Here is a 13701-nt window from a genome sequence, read left to right as displayed (position 1 = left end):
TGGGAATTTTTAAAAGCAAGTGCAACTGGACTTGGTCCACTCATTAATAAGGATTCAGAATGACCAGTCACTCCTCGTAACCAGCCCATTTCAGCTACTAGTCCCCAGCCACTGCTTTCACTGTCATTTCCACTCACCATCACTGACCTCATGGCATCTTCTAGCCTTCAGGCCTCTTGGCTGCTTCTAGCACAGCTATGTTACCAACCTACTACTACCACCACCTATGGAGATACTTCTCTCCAAGCAGAGGGCTTTGGGCCCCTTACTCAGCTTGTGGATGCAATGGGCCCCCCATACAACTACTTATCGGATTAGGGGCTCAGTCTCCAACGTTCTAAAAATCCCTTTAAATGTATTTTGGCTTTTTCACTTGACCTTGCTAGTCGGGGGTTTCAGAACCACCCCATCTGTAGATCTCCAAGCAGAAAGCAAAGAAGCTCCACCCTTTTGGATTAATTCAGAGACCCAGAATGAGGAACATCCCCTTCCTCCTAGCACAGACAAGTGCAGCTCCATGAAGTCCACCCCTCAAACATTTGCTCTGAGGCACCAGAACTTGCTTTTGCAGTTTACTTCAGTGTACCATAAGCATGGAGGACCTTCCCTTTAACCAAATAGTGCACATAAAGCACCTATTGCAACATGCAAGTAACCTGCAGAGGCTCTTGACTTTGTATATTTCAGCAACAAGAAAAAGCTCCAGTGAACTCCCACTTGCAAATCTTGCCAAGACAGCTCTGCTGTCAGCAGTGTCGTTCTCGAGCACATGGCTACACACTATTTGTTCAGTTACTAAATCCAAGGTCTCACGAGCTCTGCGAAGACCAAAGTTAAACATATTTCAGGGAAGGACCCAGCCCCTGCACAACATACATGTTAAGAGTTGCTGGATTCCAAAGCATGCTTTTAACATGCAGATTTGCACCCTTGTGTTTTTAACCTGAAGCAAAATTAAAATTTCTGACTTAATCCTTCCTTATGCAGACCAGAACTCAAATCCTGTAACTCCAGTGTTTTTAATCCCCTGCTCACACATTAACTACCATCTCCTCCATAGCCTTGGGCAAGTCACTTAACCTTGAGTTTCCAAAAGTGGCCTCGTTTTGGGATTGCCAATTTGAACCCCTTGGGGCAAACTACCAGCCCCTAGGGGGATTAAGAATGTATTGTTTTAAAGCTAGGCATTAGCATTACCTGCATTTGCTTTGAAGCAGTGCTGTAACCATACATAGGCTGAAATTCTCTGGTTGATAAACCTGTTTCAGGCCAAATTCTACTATGAAATTAAACTATAGAGTGTATGGGAGCTGGCAGGGAGAAACAAGGGACTTTTAATAAAGGAATGGGATTTGCACAACGAGGACAGGCTCAGCACAGAACTATGCAGAATAGAAGAGAATTCTGCCTCTGATACTTCTCAACTTCTGTCTACCATACACGGGATGTTTTCCTATAGTCCCCTTGGTTGTTACACTACTGTACACTTCCTGCCGCATGAGAACTACTGAGTCAGAGCCATCTGCAACAAAGCATGCTAATAAGTAAAAGCTCTTATTAGAGCCTTTACCTGTAGAATTAATTCATCAGGATTCCTTACAGCTTTGAAGGTAAGTGTTTTACTTTGCTGTTTTTTTCAAGCCACGGTTCATACATTCCCTCTGCTTCTGCATCCTTCTCAATCTTGAAGCAATCTTGTCAAGAAAGTTAGAGCCATCCCCATATCTAATTACACCTATCTTGTAGGAGCATGCAAACATTTAAACACATTATGCCCTCCAGTGTTCACAATGAGCATTAAAAAACAGCATCAAGAAAACCCAACTCTACAGTTTAAGCTTCCTCAAAAATTCATGCTTAATAATTATGTAAAAAAATGTGAAAAATGTAGAACTGATGAAGGGGGAAGATCAAATTCTCACATGAAAACAGGTGAATGGGTTCCACCCGCATAAAGATCAATGCATTGTCATTACATTTAATACATAGTATTGTAGCCCGGCTTGATAACGAACATCTGCTCACAGCAAGATGCAAGAATTCTGGCAGACATATTGGTATCAGACAGGAAGTAACCAAATCAGAAGAAACTTTTGTTATGCCAAATACTGCCCGCTCCACCCTAAAAGAAGAAAACTGAATTAGCTAAGGGAGAAAAAGTTTAAACACACCCTCCTAGATCTCCTCTGAAACCATGGAGTTCAGTGGAATCAGTACTGGGTTCTAAGTCTCCAGTTCAGGAAAACATCTGCTTAAAAATTAAGCAAAAATGCTTTGCTACTACTCTGAATTGGGGCCACAGAAACAGAGCTAAGTCCTGCAATTTTTTGAGCACCCTCAAATTTAGCTGAGGATGTCCTTCATGATGCAGAATCTGAGCCTTAATTTGCATGTCACTGGGGCTTAATATCCTCTCAGCACCATTTTGCTTTTGATCAGATAATTAGTTTGGGGTAGCACCGTGGATATGAACCTCTGCAACTCTACCACAGGGAGAAGTGGAAGCAGCAGGTATCAAGACAAAAGTCCACTGGAGGTATGTGGAAGCAATGGTGGCATTAGACTATGGAGTAAAGCACAAAGAATGATCTCAGGTACTTTTATTTTCGGTTGCTATATTACCTAACTTCAAATATAGATCTGCACTGAAAACTAAGGACAGTGACGTGCTTTCATGACAACAACAGCATCATCTCTCTATTATCCACCACTGTCAATTGTGCCCCAGGTTCAACAAGTATGTAAAACGGTATTTCTCATCACAGCTTGGCTTGTACCCAAACTACAGAGAAAAGTCACAGTAAAAGAAACAATCCCCTAGTATATGACAGTGTTGATATGACCCACTACTAAAATGCACTTTTGTGCTCTTAGATCACAAATCATCGTTCCTGAAGCTTGGAAACCTCTGAAGCCAGTTTGATGGGAGTTTCCATTTATTTTTATTTATTTAAAAAAAAAACAAAAAAAAACTTATGGTATGTTTGAAGTCAAATAGAGGGAAATATCAAATGTTTTCAAACATTAAGTGCAATATACATAAAACAAGATTGAGTCAGTGATGGAAAAAGGAGAAAAGCCTGGAAGTTGAAAAGCCCAATGGATACGCAATCTCAGCAGCATGATGTCTTGAACTCAAGTAATACATCATAGGCAGACATGATCCCTGAACAACAAAATATAACCCTCCCCAAACCAGGAAACAAAAAACATAACACAAAAAACAAAACAAAACAAAAAAAAAAAAACAAAAAACCCCACAAAAACAAACAGCTGAGCCAGTTGGGTGCTATCCCCTCTGCACTTCGAAACAGGAAAATAAAGTTCAGTGAATGATAGCTCTCCAAACAGCCAAAATATCAGCGTGTGGTATTTCCTACTCAAGAGATGTTTTCATGCTTTTATGTTTAAAAATTATATTACATATAATACAATGCTCTGGGTGGAAAAGAAGCTATGAAAAAGTGAACAAATAATTTTTAAAAGCTTGTTTTTACTCAGTAGGATTTCTTAAATAAAACATGAATACTTTTTTAAAACAAGCTATTTGATTCAACTTTGACGCAACTTGTACCTCACGCATTCCCTTTTCTGTATTCCTGTCCCTGATCCAAAGATGAGGTGGGTCTATTTTTATGTAAATGGCACAGTAAAAAACATTTAAAGTCTACTTTATTAAATGTTTGCTGAAATGGGAGGTACTACAAAGAGGGCAAGTCAAAGTGTACATGTAGGTCTTCTTGTGTGGATCTTATGTAGCAGGTTTAGGGCAAATATATCCTTCAGATTTGATGAGCTTTCTGCAAAGAAACCTCCAACAAGTTCTATGCACACCCAGGATATGATTATACGAGGGAAATGAGGACTCAGATTCATCACCGACGCAGATGCCACCAGTGGATAACAACAGGTCCCTAATTTCCCTACCCTACACCAGTCCACTCTCTAGCCTACACTGATACCACCCATAGAGCTGCTCTCTCTGTTGAGACAATCTCTGACAGACAGAGCATGGTCATGTGCCCTAGGAGTGGTGAAGACAAGAGCGGCCACACAGATCCAGACATCTTCGCCCTAACGGCCCCTTCAGTTCTTCATTTCTTTCCAGCTGCAATCTCCAATTTGCTTATTTTAACCAAAGCCATATAAATACATATAAAAAAAACAGAACCCCACAAATGCAAACATTTACAATGAAATAAAAAAAAAAAAGTGAAATGAGGCCTTGTTATTTTCTCAAGTCAGGCGAGCTGGGATTTCCTTGGAGGACTTGCCGTCTTTTTCAGTCTGGTTCCAAATGCCTGGATGTCTATGCATCCTCAGAATTGGCCAGAATACCCTTATCAACAAGGTGCGCCTTTAATGTGTTGAAAATATGGACCTGTTGGTCTGGCCGCAGAGTTAAAAGCTGCTGGATCAGCTTGCTTGGGTTAGGACCCCTGCAACAACCAAAGAAAGAATGGTTGGCACCAAATCCCAATTCCAGGCCCCAAGAATCAGGTTGTCTGAACTCAGATTCAGAAAAAACATATGCCTAACTGTAAAGCTCCTTAAGCAGTGTTCCCATTGCTTAGCATTTCACAAAGGATCCCAGCCTCTTTCCCTCACCTCCATTTTATAGTCAGAGGAGGGGGTAGCTGCTTTAATCTGTAACTTTAAAAACAGCAAGCAGTCCTGTCGCACCATGGGCTATGTCTACACAGCAACATTATTTCTGAAATAGCACCGCTACACACAACACATTTCAAAACAGCGGTCAGCTCAGTGTCTACACACAATAGAGCTTATTTCAAAATAGAGCCATTGGACGCACTATGGCTTATTTCAAAAACAGGCTCTACTCCATGTCTACACAGCCCCTATTTTGAAATAGGTGCTACTCCTCATGGAATGAGATTTACCTACTTCAAAATAAGGTATCCACTATTCAAAAATTATTTTGAAACAGCAGTTGCCTTGTGTAGACACTCACAGTTATTTCAAAATAGCGACTGCTATTTCAAAATGACTTTGCTGTGCAGACCTATCCTGAGAAGCTCAGGACCTCATAAATTTTTGTTAGTCTCTGAGGTGCCACAGGACTGCTTGCTTTTCTCCATTTTGTAAGTGAGGAAAGCAATACAAGGAAGTGAAATGTGAAAAGCGTCTTGAAATTTCAAATCGCTGGAAGAAATTATTCTCCCTCTCCCACACCCCAAGAGAAGGTCCCCTAAAATCCAAAAATCTACATAAATTCAAATAAAACTGCCCCCGGCACCCAGTCTAATGGTTTCCCCTTCCATTGAGTTATACAGTGATCTGCAAAGGCCCAGTGCTACTACTCTAGGCATGGGAAAGAGTTATTCCTTTGTGTATGCTCTGACGAGCCCAGGAAGGGCAGCACATATCAGGGGATAGGACACAGGCCTCAAAACTGAGGGAGACAGACACTGTTCCTCTTCTGCCATGCAGCACAAAGCAAGACACAGTCTCCTTCCCCTCCCATCTTTTGTTCTTGTGCATTTACATTAAGATCTTTGGGGCTGCTAAGTGTGGCCATGAAGCAATAAACAGTACCTGATAAAGCTTGCAATGTACACATTGACAAAGGTCGCCATCAGGTACTGACAGTCAAAGCGATCCATGATCCCGCCGTGCCCTGGGATTGTGTTGGCGAAGTCCTATGCAAACATAAAAGTTTCACTGAGCTGGGCCGGATGCCTGCTGGTTACCTGGATGGCCTACCTGCAGCATGTACGCGCAACACCTTGTGACCCTGCTCTCCCACAGGAGTGAGGAGAGTCAAATGACCAAGGAGCAGGAAATTCCAAAGAGGGAAAGGGTTAATATTTTCATATAAAAGACCCTAGGTGTGCACAATGTTGTGGAGAAAGCATCAGCGTGTGGAATTTCGTGATTTGGAGCTACTCAGTTTCTCAGCCTTGGTCACACCAATGCCAATTTTAGCATTTCACGTGTATTTTATGACCCTACCTTCCCCTTCCACCCTCAGCTCTATTGGAGAAGAGTCCTCCTCTTTCCCCACAGTATGGACAGATGCCACCTCCCAACCCTGCCACCCTCTTACCTGTGGCACTGTTTATGGTGGGGACAAATGAGTGTGTTAGCTTTTGTGAGGTACCTGACTTTCAGGGAAGGGGGCTACCCACATCCTACCTTGATTTTGAAGGCTCTCTTAAACCCACTAGCAAAGAATCCTCCAAAGGGCCCAATGAGGGAAGCGAATGTGGAGAGGGCGATGCTGTGGATCTGGAAGGGATACATCCGGACTGTTTTCTGCAGACAAGGAGAGGGTCAAAGTGGTAGGAGGATCAGAGAAGGACAGCGCGCTCCATTTGAAATCTATCCTCCTCCTGCCCCACTGGATTCCAAGCGTGAGATTTCACTGCGACTTTGGGAGCCCAAGTGTGAGGTGCCAGATTTTCAGAACGTGCAGCTCATCTGCCCTCACGCTCAGGACCTTCAAGTCAGATGCCTTAAGTCTAGTTGTTTTTAGAAGTCTTGGCTTAGGTGTTAATTATCTCTATTTGAAACACAAATCTGTGAAGACAAATTTCATATGCCAACTGTTCCCCAATTCACCCCTGCTTGGCATCAGAGAAGCCAAGATAGGAAGATAGATCTGGCTCATTTTGTCACAGATGCTTATATTCCTTGCATCCCTCTATATCCGTCTGTTGGCTCATGCTCCTTGGGGCATGGACTGCATCTGTTCTGCATCTGTACAGTGACTAGCACAACAGGATCCTGTTCTATAACTGGAGCTCCCAGACCATGTTTCCTGTAAGTTGTGCACTTGGGCGGCCACGCATGAGAGATTTAAATGCCACCCAGCTGATTAGCAGAGCGCCCACAGCCAGCAGCGTGTGTTTCTACTGGTGGTGCACCTCCGCACATGTCTGGGAGCACATAAAATTTATTCCACACATGGATGGAAAAACTTAGCATTAACATTGCTCCCAGGTACTCCTGTAATTGTCTATTTTGCTAGATTACCTCATTTGCAGGCAGGGTCCCCACTTCTTGCTTTCACAGAAAGCAGAGCTGGAAGAGACCTTCCAAGTCATCTTGCCTATCTCTTCTATCAGGATAAGACTTCTCCCTGCAATACGTTTGCCTGGGCGCTGTCCAATATAGCCTTATATAACTTAAGAAATCTCCCTTGGGAGATCATTCCCTGGTTTAACCAGTCTTGCCCCTAGAGGAACATTTCTGACTATAAAGCCAATGTTTTTCCTCGCTCAGTTTCATCCAGTTGCCCCTTTCTGCATTCTTTTGCAAAACCCTAAACTAATCTCCTCCTTCCTGGACCCAATTAGCAATATCCTTATCTCGTGGGTATTGTCAAGCTATCCTTAAATGAAAATGCACATTCAGAGCCCTACCCAGCCAATGATGGGCTGTAGCACCAGGGGGATGTTATAGTCTTGTAGTTGGAACAGTTCTGATGGATCGCAATCCACTGTGAAGCTGTTGGAGTCGTTGTTGAATTCCACGGGACATGTGAAGCACCGGTATCCAGACATCACGTATGACAGCTTGGTTGTGAGAAAAGCAAAAAAGTGGGAAGCAGAAAGGCAAGTCAAGAGAAACAAAGGATACAGACAACTTAAACTTCACACGTTAGCTTGGTTGGGTATTGGGAGGGTGGAAGGTAAGCCCCGGGACGACTCCTCCAGTTTTCGTCATTTTTCCCTTTGCATCCAGCTGCTACCTAATTTTTGCTATGGCCACTCCAGACACCATATTTATTGCTGTCTCTCCTTCTCATTCTTGATTGCTCCCTCCTTAAAGAGTCTTCTTTTAACCCTTCCTCTCTTCTGAATGTTACTTTTTACCCCTAAAGAGTCCTTCAATCTGTTTTTGTGTTGCAAATGTGCTACAATCCTGCAATGCACCCATCGTAGAAAATACAGCTTGAGGCACAAATCTCATCAGGGTAGCTCTGATACAAATGACACCTCTGAAGTGAGAGAGCTGAGATGCAGGGCTGGGAGTCAGCTATGTCCTGTAAGAAGCTTACTCTCTTGCAAAGCACTAAGTTGGCTAGCAGCTTGGTAAGCAGCTTCTTCCTATATATCAGCTCAGAAGGCAGGGATCAGAGTCACTGCAGGATTAAGGTAGAGCAGACAGCGCTATCTAGTCAACTTGCATTAATGAAACCCTTCCCTAATGCAGCACGGCACCCTAACAAATTGGGACAGTCCTTGGACATATTTTCCTTTGAAGCCCCCAGCTTTGAACAACTGCACAGATAGTAAATGTGCCCTTATCCCCTCTCTCCACACCCAAAATTCCATACACACACTCCCCCAACGAGGCTGCAGGCCTTAGATCCCTCTCCCTGCGGGGCCGATACCTCTATTCTCACTGCAGGGCAGAAGCCCTGACTTCCCCACTTTCTAGTCTTGTAGGAGAAGAACAAGGTTGGCAAATGGGGGCCGTACTTTACCAACAAAAGAGCCCCAGTCTGCTCTCTAGCCACAATTAGGCCACACCTGCTGTAGTCCATAGTACAGGCTTGAGTTTAGTGAATATCCACCGCATATGAGACCAGAGCCTAGAGCGCCATACACAACCTCGAGGCAGGTACTACAGAAGGGGAGCAGAGCTGTACTAGAGCCCAAAAGGCTTTGCCAGCCCCTCAGCACCCAATGAAACATTGCAGCCTCCAGCACAACCAGCAGGCTTATGCAAGAGGGGAAGCCTCCGCCTAGGACACAAGGGTCGGATCTCTGCTGTCGCAGAGAGCAACATAGTGAATTACTAGTGTCCAAGCAAAGCAGACACATTCCTCTGCCCCCGGTCTCCAGCTCCAGGCCCCTTCCCATGCAGTAAAGTGCATCAAACTCAATCTATCCCCTTAGAGAGGGCTCAGATCCTGACAAAGCCAAACTCATCCCTGCAACCTTAAAAGGGAAACACCTGGCACCCAATGGAGCTCACACTGCAGTTCTCTTAGGGGAGACCTTGAAAACCACAGGTCTCACCTTCTCTGCCCAGAGACTGAAGCCTCCCTTGCATCAAGTGCCATGATTGCCTTTCCTTTTGTGACTGTGCTATATTAGGTGCTGCCACACCCCAGAGGTGGCTGCATTTCCCTGATGCTGTATGTGCAGACTCTGTAGCACTAGAGTGTGGGTGCTAGAGGTCTGTGAACCACAAGGGCTGCTGGAAAGGAAGCGATTTCTCAACAGTAAGTTTGTTTTCTTCACTAGAAGGCAGAATAAGTCAGTTTAAAGCTCTGTATAAAACTTCAGATGATAAACTGGGAGGAAGAGATCACAGAGCTCTCTCATTAACAGTGGCAGGGTGACAGCACTGGTGTGTCTTACTCTGCAGAAGGAGCCAATTAAGTACCATGGCCTGGGGAAGGGGTGCAGGGTCTACTACCTACCAGCAATCCAAACAGAACAGTGGCAAAGAACCCGCCAATAAAACCCTCCCAGGTCTTCTTTGGGGAAAGCTGTAGATGCAAGAAAAAATATATACATTTCAAAATACACTCAAAGCCCAGCCCCAAACAGCTCTGCAAAGCCAATGCCCCCCTCCCGCAGAAGTTAAATGCCAATCAATACTGGGCTGGAATTCCCAGGCTGAGGGTAAAGACCCATGGCACACTGACCTCACTCACTCTGACCCTAACTCTCCCGCTGGGGAGACGGTTGACGTGGGCAAGTTCCTGACAGAAGAGAGAGGGGGTGCATCACCCACCTTGCAACACCAGGCAGAGCAGTGGCCAGAACACACTGCAATCTGACTATAGTTAAAAGCCTTTAATAGAATCCTAGCAAGGCACATCTTTCAAATGCTCTACCTTCCGGTTATGTGTCAAATACAGAAACATACACACCCTCCGTTCAGCCATTACACATTGACAGAAGGCCTAAAAAGGGAATGTTTGTTAGTCTCTGGTATACTCAACCCACTTCATTCAGGCTCCCCGGAAAAGGCTTATTTAAACATTTTATGGTTTAGCCCAGGGGTCAGTGACCTTTTTGAGACAGACTGCCGACATCTGACCTTTTGACCGAGTGCCACTGATACTTTTCAAAGTCTCTAATAGTCCTCCTAAATGCAGAGCTTTTCCATTTAGGTTGTGGTTGGTAGCATTAACTGGTCTTTTGTTAATCCACAGATGGCATGGCTTCAGGCGGCTCTTAGCACCCGTGCTGGGGGTTGCTGACCTCTGATTTAGTTCATACAGAAAGAAATGTTGAATACTCTCCAACATATGGGATATCTTTCATTACAATATGCTATTTGATACCATTCATTTGGTGTTTTTTCATTGATATGGAAAGCTGCACATCATGCAGATTGCACACTGGGGCTAGAATTGTTCTCACTGGCTTTTTCAAGTAAAAAATGTAGTAACTCCAGCTTGCATATGCTGCAATAAGGAAGAGCTACTTCTAAATCAGCTCCTCTGTTTACATAATCAGCAAGCACATACCACACTTTATAACGCAAGGAAGAATTGACACTCCCCAGGAACTGCACCAGATAGCTAAACTCAACCTTTGCAGGAAATAGTGTATTTTAACCATAGGCATATAGAGCTTGGGATGGGGCCAGAACTTAAATACGGGCCGGATCAGCAGACACTGGATCAGAATCTCAACGGGTGCAACACAGCACAAATGATACATACGCTCTGGCAAGTGTTCCTTCATATTCTTCCACCGAGTGGCTGATAAGTGACGAGTTGTTAGAAGTGTTCCCTGGAAGCTGAGTGCCTAGGCAGCCATCCAGGAGAGATTCAGGTGCCACCCAGATGACTAGCAGAGTGCCCACAGCCACCCAAAGCCGACAGCGTGTTTCTATTAGTGGTGCTCATCCACACAAGCCTTGGCACACAAAGTTTATTCCACCCACGAAGAGAAAAAAGCTAGAGGGAACCCTGGTTGTTAAGACTGGGCTCCAAATGCAAAGGGCTCCCAACTTTCACAAGTTCCTTTGATGAAAGCTCAGCCTTAACTTGCAGCCATTAGCACCACTCTCCTGACCTATTCTCCAGTCTCAGGTCAAAGTCCCACAACAGAGCTTGACGACAGGGCTCTGTACAGTTCACTCACCTTGATGAGGGGGGTTCGGCCAAAGAAAAACCCAAACATGTAGGCCATGATGTCATTGCAGATCACACATGAAATTGGGACAATGAACCTAGAAGGAAGCGGGGAGAAGCCATTGACAACTGGTACACCCACATGAGTCATTTCAAGGTTAACCGCAATATGTTACACACACGGGCACCACCTGATCATTGGCAGGTTTGATATAGTTACATGGTGTCAGCCCCACACTACTGTAAAGCACTGGTGTCATTAGCCCCCAGGGCCCTCTATGAACTCCCCTTGCGGTGTTCTGCGCTCACCCTAACATGCAATCGGCTGCTAAACAGTAACTGTGATTCACCCCAGAAGTGGCTGCATTTCAGGGGTGAGCAGGAGCGCTGCAGTCTGTAAAACACTTGAGAATGCTTCAGATGGCACATCATAGTATTGGATGAGCCCTGTAAAAGTTTTTTTCATTATTGCTGTGATCAGCAACAGGGCAGCTAAGGGCTGGCTGGTTATCAAGTCACCTTTCTATCCTCCCCCAGCCACTCCCCTGCCCAACGCTTGAACTGGTGGTTAAACTGACAGCACCTGTCTCAGCGGGAACAGCTCCCCAAGCACAACGGGCTGGGGAGCCTGCTCTCTGCACCCAACCCCTCTTTGAGTCAGGGTGACAAAGACATCTACACAAGCTTGCTGCCATCTGGGGGATTTCTCAATGGCAGAGAAGAGCCCAGCTGTCCCTTCTGAGGGGCCTTCTGGCAGCTCTGCCTCGACTGAGCAGCACAAAGCAATCCAAAAAGGGCCTCATCGTTTGGCTTCCTTACGCTAAGCACCTGGCAGTCCCTCAGGGGAGGCATATCCTAGTTTACATGCGTTGTTTTAAAGATTTAGCTGAAAACAAGTTAGACAGGAGAAAAATCAGCAGCACGTACTAGGCAACATGTCCCAGAGCAGGCACCAACTCACCAGATCATTCCTTCGAATAGGTTGTGAATGATTAGGTGTGACTGGGTCACTACAATGAGCAAAGTCACATGGGTCCATCCAAACTGGAAGAGAAAACACCACGCAGCCCAGTTGGCCTGGGGTCATTTCTCATCACGGCCCGCGGCAGAAACCGAATGCTGACAAATGAGAGGACATGAAACACTCCATGACCACCCTTCCCTACCTCTTAGTCTGCTTTGACTTAAGAAAGGGCATGTAAGAATGATCATAGGGATGATGGGCCCTCTCATCTGATATTCTGCATCCACAAGGATGCAGAAACATCCCACTGAAGGACACACATAACCAGTCTGTGAATACTGTAGTGGGGCCAGGCTAATGCCTACAGGTTTAAGTAACGTTATAAAATCACGTTCGCTCACGCAGCTGAAAGTGTTCCTAAGAAATGCAGGCACTGGAATTCACATTTCTAAGGAACTCAGTTCAAAAGCCATATCCCAAAGCCTACAAGCCACCAACAACAGCCTTTCCATTAAGTCACATCTCAACACCCAGGGGATGCAGATGCATTTACAGGCTTGTGTTGTTCTACACCACGTAGGCAAACACTCACGGTCTCTCAAAGTTAATAGCCCCACAGTAGCAAAGCCAATTACTTCATCTCACCATGTAGAACTGGAGACGATAATGCTTCTTCACCAGACTCAGGACAAACATGCAGAAGCCTTGTGGGAAGAGAAAAGAAGGAGAAGAGGAAAGTCAGATCTTGCAGGAGTAAGAAATACCTCTCAATTATCCATTACGTCTGCTGTATCACTGCAGCATCTCCTTATTGTTTCTGCTCCAGACCAAAGGAAGTACCATGAGGGTGAGGTGCACTGCTAATGCAAAAGGGTTAATCAAACAATAGAAGTTCTTGAACAGGACAAAACCAGGGACTTATACCCAATTAACCATAATGGGTCACCCCTATGAAAGTTAAACTGTTTAGCTACATGGCAGAAAACTGTCAATCATTTATTCTACTCTGACTTTCCCATGTAGTACCAACTAGAGTGTATTCTCCAATTACCTGTTTAATGGCACTGAGCTCTTCTTAACTGCTGCATCAAGTGTTCCCTCTAATTTTTAACATCTGGGGTGGAATAAATTTTATATGCACCAAGGCATGTGCAGATGTGCATCATCAACAAAAACATATGCTGCTGGCTATGGGCACTTCCCTAATGAGCTAGACGGCACCTGACTCTCTGCTGGGTGGCTGTCCAAGCACTCACCTTACAGGGAACACTGGCTGCATGCCCGCCTCCACCCAGAGGTAGCGGCATTTCTATAGTGGGAGAAGAACTTTGATATCTTCATGTTTTTAAGTGCTTTAAGGTCTCAGGCTCATAACCTCCCTTTCCCAGTTTTTATCAGCCCTGAGAGCTCACAAATAGTACCCACTGGACATACCAGGTTGCCAGGGCCACTGGAAGTACAAGCTGAACTTCTCTCGTCCAACACCCTTGGGACCTGACTGGTGCTGGATGAGAGATCAGTACATTACCAACCCTTCCACTGCTTACTGGGCTCTTCAAAGATATTTATGGGTACATTACAGCTAAACAGCACAGAACAGGGAGAGCCAGGACTGGTGGCTAGAAACAAACTTTGTGGGACTACAAGGAACTTGGCCACACATATGGTA

General features: G+C 45.0%; 1 protein-coding gene across 1 annotated transcript in view; it reads right to left on the bottom strand.

Moving 5' to 3' along the window:
• Nucleotides 1-1617: 1617 nt before the first annotated feature.
• Nucleotides 1618-13701, bottom strand: part of CDS2 (CDP-diacylglycerol synthase 2) — a 46113-nt gene continuing 34029 nt past the window's right edge. The window contains exons 6-13 of the mRNA XM_074981762.1: nt 12678-12736; nt 12030-12112; nt 11079-11166; nt 9398-9466; nt 7386-7538; nt 6157-6276; nt 5557-5660; nt 1618-4439 (exon numbers count right to left, since the gene is read on the bottom strand). Of these exons, the coding sequence (XP_074837863.1) occupies nt 4310-4439; nt 5557-5660; nt 6157-6276; nt 7386-7538; nt 9398-9466; nt 11079-11166; nt 12030-12112; nt 12678-12736 (806 nt within the window). The 3' untranslated portion in view covers nt 1618-4309. The remainder of the gene's footprint in view (nt 4440-5556; nt 5661-6156; nt 6277-7385; nt 7539-9397; nt 9467-11078; nt 11167-12029; nt 12113-12677; nt 12737-13701) is intronic.

Source organism: Carettochelys insculpta, chromosome 31, assembly GCF_033958435.1.
Source record: "Carettochelys insculpta isolate YL-2023 chromosome 31, ASM3395843v1, whole genome shotgun sequence".
NCBI lineage: Eukaryota > Metazoa > Chordata > Testudines > Carettochelyidae > Carettochelys > Carettochelys insculpta.
The sequence above is the reverse complement of the archived record's forward strand: the minus strand, read 5'-3'. Positions and strand labels throughout refer to the sequence as shown.